The 6575-nt window shown below is 38.6% G+C and overlaps 2 protein-coding genes across 2 annotated transcripts; both read right to left on the bottom strand.

Moving 5' to 3' along the window:
* Positions 1-577: 577 nt before the first annotated feature.
* LOC105232462 (odorant receptor 45a-like) lies at positions 578-2454 on the bottom strand. Its single transcript, XM_049461419.1, has 5 exons — positions 2154-2454; positions 1917-2097; positions 1321-1780; positions 1103-1258; positions 578-1029 (listed from the first exon to the last, which is right to left on the bottom strand). Exons 1-5 carry the CDS (start codon positions 2452-2454, stop codon positions 961-963), a joined length of 1167 nt encoding a protein of 388 aa, XP_049317376.1. The 3' UTR covers positions 578-960.
* Positions 2455-4980: 2526 nt separating this feature from the next.
* On the bottom strand, positions 4981-6281 carry LOC105232463 (odorant receptor 45a). Its single transcript, XM_029552860.2, has 4 exons — positions 6131-6281; positions 5851-6031; positions 5327-5777; positions 4981-5257 (listed from the first exon to the last, which is right to left on the bottom strand). Exons 1-4 carry the CDS (start codon positions 6279-6281, stop codon positions 5078-5080), a joined length of 963 nt encoding a protein of 320 aa, XP_029408720.2. The 3' UTR covers positions 4981-5077.
* Between the last annotated feature and the right edge of the window lie 294 nt (positions 6282-6575).

Below are 6575 nucleotides of genomic sequence, written 5' to 3' on the forward strand. Positions count from 1 at the left end.
CTAATTATGAAAACAAACAATAATCATTGGTAGACAAAAGCGCTAATTTTATTAAATTTATGCGAACTCAAACTAAATATCAATGAATATATTCAAATACGAACACATGTATATATGTATGTAGGTATGGCTTTATATGGATCTTTATTGAATTGGCCTAATTTTGTATTAAGTTTTCATAGTTGTTTATCGCAAAAATTTCGTACGAGTATTATTTTATGCGAGAAAAGATATAAAATATTTTTTACGATTATTTGATATATATATTCCTATCTCTTTCTCTATTTCTTGTTATGAATTTACTACCAGAATTACATTTGTCAACTAAAGTTTTTGAGTGGAATAGTATTCAAAAATAACTTAAGCTCGAACGTCACCTCTCTTACAGTTATGACGCCGTAGTGTTTTAAGCAAAAAATGGAATTTTCCGAAATATTGGATTGTTTACTAAGTAGTTTCGTTTGATGACAATAGCTGATCTTACTGAATATTTTCTCAGCCAACTTCACTCATAACTTCTTTACCATTATATATTTGAACAGCTGATATGGTAAGGTTTGTTTGTAGCGGCGTAAAGACAGCTCCTTTTCGTAACGTCAAAATCAACGAAGAGGTGGTGTGAGTCGATCCTCTTTTCAAGGGTATTTTCCAAAATTTGGCGCATGGTGAATATCTGGTCAGTGGTTAATTTTCCAGGTCAAAAGCCACAGTGATAAGGTCCAATCAGTTTGTTGACGATGTGCTTTAATCTTTCACACGATACGCTCGATAGAATATTGTACAGATAATTTCCAAGTCAGTTACTTCAAGCATAAAAACATTTTCGATTGGTACTTAGGCGGTTTTAACCTCAAAAATATGTTCATAGAAAATATTCAGGAAAATAAAATGGGTTCAGAAAATTTTTTTTAGTAATTTAGTATTTAAAGTTAAAGTATTTAAAGTGACGATTTAAGTAGTTTACGAGTTTGTGTTTTCACTTTTGGTGGCCGACAAAAACCCTATAATGGAGCCGGTAGTTTTAAATATCTGAAAAATAAAATTTGGCTAGGCAATATCCAAACATTTCCGTTACTTTCTATGCACAACCGTCCGAACTTACCCACACTAGTAGGCTGTGATCGACAATGAAGAGAAACCCCGTTAAATTGGTGGCACGTTGAGCGCGCATCAGTGGCAAAAGTAGCAAACGCCTTACGGATGGAGGCACACGCTCCCAGGGGAACGCCAAATAAATACGATCAGAAACCGCTTCGCTCTGCAACAAAAATATATTCACTACTTCTTAAGCAAATCAGGTATACTAATCCAAAGACTAACCACATTTTTGATTTTTTCGCCACTAAAACAATAAATGCACAACTGAAAAGTGATGGTGACAAGTCCAACAGCTATCACCGGCAGCCCAGATATGTCACCCAGATTGATAAGATTGTAAGCGCTGAAGCAGAGTTTCAAATAGCTTACGGAAATTTCGATGAATACGATGGGCGCGTAGAGTTCGTCAAATTCCGCTGATAGCTCGATGATGCGGCGATGATAGTGCAATGTTCGCGTGATTCTGCCATGCAAGCTGGCGTAGTCTTCTGCACCGCTCATGGCCGCGCCCACAGTTTCCACTGCACGCTGTAGCGCGCGAAAATGAGCGGAAATGTTGAAGATGAACCAACAAAACAATGAATCCATGGCGGCGATGGCGTGTACGGCGTAGATTATGAACGAGATGCACCAGATATAGGAGACGGTGTAAAAGAAGGGATGAGCGGTGTTGAAGGGAAAGCTGGGAAGTTATAAAAATGAAAGTAACAAGATGTTGAAAATTATTTTCTTCTCGACAGAAAATTTAGCGTTCAAGGAAAACTAATTATTGCACCAAATTAAATTTTTTTTTATATTTTCACCACATTCTCACTTACGCTGCATCGAAGGGCAGTATGAAGATGGCATGTCCATTGAAACACCAGCTATATAGTAAAATGATGGCAGGCACTGCACAATATAGGGTGCCCGTTGACATGCAGCAACTGTAGTAAACACGTGCGATGCGCTGTTGCCAGTCATTTTCATGCTTCCACTCTTTCCCCTCTTTGACATTCGCTGAAAATTCAGTTTCTTTAAAAAATAATCGATTTCTTCAGTTTATCACTCTGTACCTTCAGCCGCCAGCATATCTAAGCTACGTATAAGTTTTATAAAGCGTCTTCCCTTCGCCACAAACATGCCACTCTTGATCACAGAGAGCACGCCTTGCAGAAATACCGTTAACACTTGGATCGCCTTATCCTGCTCGCTGGTGTAAATGTAGAAACCCATAAGGAGTGTAATAATTGCTGTAGCCACGGTCCAGCTATAGTATCTACAGGGTGCGCTGGCAATGCGCTGATCCCGTTGCGCCCACAAATTAATGCCGATTACGCGAAAGCTAAACTGTTGTATTCGCAGATATTCGTACATTTTGGCCACTACTTAACGGAATGCGTGGTATTTGGATGTTCGATTGCTTTTATATGAGTGGAAATTTTTAATATATAGTAGATATGTTCAATCCTTGGTATATGCAACCACTCATACGTCACAGTTAATTATGATGTTTGTGGCGCTCATTACGTCTAGACGCCCAGTTGTTTGGTGCAAAGGTGTATAATTTCAATAAAACGATATAGATTTTCTTGTGGTGTTTTGATGCTTACCTAAAATACACTAAATTAGTCGTAGAGGAAGTCAATGTACCGTTTAAATACAGCTTTGTTCTAGAATTCTATTTTGGTACATAATAAAAGGCACATGGTGAACCAAAATCCTTAACATTTTTACTTTTCAAGAGTGAGTAAACGAATCCGATTTCCCAATTTTTCATATGGTAAAGAAACCATGATTCTGTTGGATAACTGTAACTATGGTATATTCGTATATTATCCAAATTATTCCCATCTGAAGCTATAACATTCCGCCTTCTCTTTCTGACAATTTGTGGATTCCATACCAAAAGAATTGCGCTGGTTTTTGATATCCAGCTTTGGTGCAAACCGTACTCGAGTGAAGGCATTATGCAAAGATCGAAAATAATGGTAGTCAGAAGAGGCAAATGGCTGGGTTAGATAGATAGTAAAGATTGAGGCATTGCACTGCGACTGACAGTCTATTGTGCCTTCCTCTATATCACATATGTTCAGCAAGGTCCAGCATCCTGAACAACTCCAGGAATCTGCTGAGCGCGACTGAGGTGATGTGATCACTGTCCACGTAGATTGAACCTAGGGCCTTTACCCTGCTTCTGCAAACTGCTGGGCAATCCAAAATTAGGTGTTCTGGGGTTTCCAGTTCCATGTCGAAGAACCGGCAGTTTGGGAAAGAAGCAATGCAGTGCGGCAGTACATTGTGTAGAGCGCAAAAAAGTTGCGGAATTTGTCTCGATGGAGATAGATTATTTCTTTAAACCTTGCGACGTTGTACCCTCCTAGAAGCAGTTTAGCATGGCGTATTGCTGCTACCTGCTGCCATTGCTGTTCTCTCCCTTCTCTCTCCTCCGTGCGGAGCAGCTCCTTAAGAGAGTGGAACCCCACTGTGATGTATGGTTCTGGCCCGTCATCTTGGAAGCTACCGCAGAGCGAGCTAGCTCTTTGCCGGCTACCCCTTTATGCTTCGGTACCCAGATTAGGTTACCGGGTTGCACAGTGATAGGCGGTTCAACCTTTCTATACACTCCTCTACAATTTAACCGTATACAGAGCTTGACTGTCGATACGCTGGTTGCGATAGTTGCGGTGGATATTGAGTTCTATGCATAGCAAAGACTTCTGCTTGAAAAATGCTCGAAAAACGTCCCATTGGTATGGATAGTTTGATATGCGGTCCCGTAATGCTTGCTTTCAATGCCTTCCGGTATTTTCGAGCCGTCAGTGTACCCCAATGCCACCAAATACAGAGTTTGGCTTCATGGATATTTGGCTTTCCTTTTGATTTGGTTGGTTGGCCGCGTTTAATATATATTTTCTTACGCTTAGGGTTGAAGCAATGGATCCATTGTTTATCACGATGCAGAAACTACTACTTTTTTGTGGCGCACAAGCAACTTTTAAGATATACAAATTCGGCGATGTGATATAGCTTCAAATCATATGTGAGCCAATTTCCTTGCTCTTCAATGCATTCCACTGATTTTAAACATTTTGAAATAGCTGTTTAAGGAACGCGCAAAGATTCTGCAAGCTCTTCTTCTGTTTGGCAACAATCTTCATAGAGTAATGCTTCGAGTTCCCCACCTTCAAACATTTTTGGTCGCCCAAGACAGGTCGTTTCTCTTCTTCTAAACCAGAATTCTTACTTTTCAATGATCCAGACTATTTTTGGCATGTTTCCAAAGCTAAAGAATATTCACTATAAACTTCCACGAAAATACGACAACTTTCGACTATGGTTTTCTTGATATACAAAGAAGAAGAACTCTACAAAAATACACTTTTTCAGGCAAAAAGTTGGACATGTTTGTGAAAATTATTATTATATAAGCTGCATTCATTTCATACACCAAGAAAGATACACTAGGACCGTAGCTTTCTAAGGCATGTTCTAAATAAATACTAAAATTATAGACCACATATGCTAAGGATAATTTATTTGCTTTTGATAGAGAAAATCAGGGATTTACCATTGCAATGAAGTGATAGTTGCCATTGCTTCTACTGTCTTCTCTAAGACAAAGATAATTATAAGAAATTATACTTATAATTAGAGATTGTGAAATAAATCTGATATACCATATAGGTTCAGAATTTATTCTCGTATCCGCAATAGTCACTATGGAAACATTTTGTTCTGTCTTAAGCAACCAAAAACTCCGTTTTATAATCTTTATTCCAGATCCTGTCTTTTATTCCAGAATATTCTACACCATTTATTAAATCTATAAGACGCAATTTTTATAAAAATTGTCATTATATTCAAATGTTATTGTTCAAGTTGTTGTTGTATGCGAATTACACCTCCTTTTCTTTCAGAGCAAATAACATAGCAGTGAATGAGCCCGCGGTTCTGAATATCTGGAAGTATAATCAAATTTCAGTTATTTTCGTTAACTTTAGCTGTTTTTGTTATAACTTACCCAAACAAGTAGACTACGATTGGCTGTGAAGAAGTAGCCGGTCAAGACTAAAACACGCTGCGAGCGAATAAATGGGATAAGTAATAGACGGGAATGCTTCGGTGGCAGCTTGTGCCATGGTATTAGCAAGTAAATATTTTCAGAGAGTTGATCACACTAAGAATATACGTTAAGGGACTTAAACAAACCAAACCAAACAAAATTCTATAACAACGATCTAGATACCTCATTTTGGACCTTTTCACCGCCAAAGCAATAAATCATCAATTGAAGTACAATAGACGACAACAGGAGACATATGAAGGGTACATTCGCTGGGTCGGATAAGTAGGACAATTGATAAGCAAGAAAACAAATTGGCAAGGACGCAGACGTGACCTCCAAGAATATGATTGGCGCATAGACAGCATCAAGCTCCAAAGCCAAGTCGATAATTTCGCGATGATAATTGATGAGAGCGACGAAATCGCGATGAAAATTCGGATCATCGACGTGCAATTGCAAAAGCTGCTCCAACTTTAGACGCATGATTTGCAGATGTGCCGATATATTGTAGACGAACCAACCGAACAGACCATCCACAACGGTTATGGTGTTCGCACAGAGTTGCACGAGCAGAACGGTGAGTATAGTGGTTAAAATGTAGTAGAGGGGTAAGGTATAGTCATAAGGAAATCTATAGAGAAAAGAAAGAGAAAGAGCAGGTTACGTTAAAGTATCCATTCTCTGTTAAGTAAGGGGAGACTCACATGCCGGGCAGCGGGAGTGTCAAGACAACTTCGTTATACCATATATAGTAGAAGAGTAGTTTGAAAATTGGTAAAAGCACACAAATATTGACTGTCAGCTGGCACGAGACGCTATAGGCCGTTGTGATCGGCAGCACCGGGCGATTCGTGGCATTCCATAACTCACGCTCGTATTTGTTCCCTTCACGAGAGCAATCGCAGAAGAAAGTAAAGTAAAGCTTTATTATAACATTATTTCTGAATAATTATATGCAGAAAAGAAGATTTTTTATGTATTTACCTTTCAATGCCAGTCGTTCCAATGCCTCATTTAAGCGCAAAAAACGCTTTCGTCGCGCTAGAAATATAAAATTTTTGCCCGATGTAGTAAAAAGTTGTACATTTATTGTCATGGCGGCAACTATTTTGTCCACATCTGCGAAATTTTCCATTGCGTAGCTATAGAATGCTATGGCCCATATTATAACTCCAATCATTTGAATGAAATAAAGTGCAGGATGACTGAAAGTACCCTTGGAAGTATTTAGCTCAATACTGATGCCTAGTCGTTCGGAGGCTACATTGGATATTTGTATTAAATTAAACTCACGCGGTAAGAAAATTTTCATTTCCTTGACTCACCAGCAACTATCGGCCTTATATCCTTTAAAAGCGTTGTTTGCATTTTATGAAGAAATTGACGGTACTAATTCTTTAGTCGACGGCAATTGAATTAAGCCTTTATA

Source organism: Bactrocera dorsalis, unplaced genomic scaffold (assembly GCF_023373825.1).
Source record: "Bactrocera dorsalis isolate Fly_Bdor unplaced genomic scaffold, ASM2337382v1 BdCtg031, whole genome shotgun sequence".
In the NCBI taxonomy this organism is placed as follows: Eukaryota; Metazoa; Arthropoda; class Insecta; order Diptera; family Tephritidae; genus Bactrocera; species Bactrocera dorsalis.

Coding starts and splice junctions, on each gene's coding strand:
- LOC105232462 (XM_049461419.1), bottom strand. CDS start 2,454: ATGTACGAATATCTGCGAATACAACAGTTTAGCTTTCGCGTAATCGGC. Junction 2,098..2,153: donor AGATATGCTGGCGGCTGAAG/GTACAGAGTGAT, acceptor CTGAATTTTCAG/CGAATGTCAAAGAGGGGAAA. Junction 1,259..1,320: donor GCGAAAAAATCAAAAATGTG/GTTAGTCTTTGG, acceptor TTTTTGTTGCAG/AGCGAAGCGGTTTCTGATCG.
- LOC105232463 (XM_029552860.2), bottom strand. CDS start 6,281: ATGGAAAATTTCGCAGATGTGGACAAAATAGTTGCCGCCATGACAATA. Junction 6,032..6,130: donor GGAACGACTGGCATTGAAAG/GTAAATACATAA, acceptor GCTCTCGTGAAG/GGAACAAATACGAGCGTGAG. Junction 5,258..5,326: donor GTGAAAAGGTCCAAAATGAG/GTATCTAGATCG, acceptor GTATATTCTTAG/TGTGATCAACTCTCTGAAAA.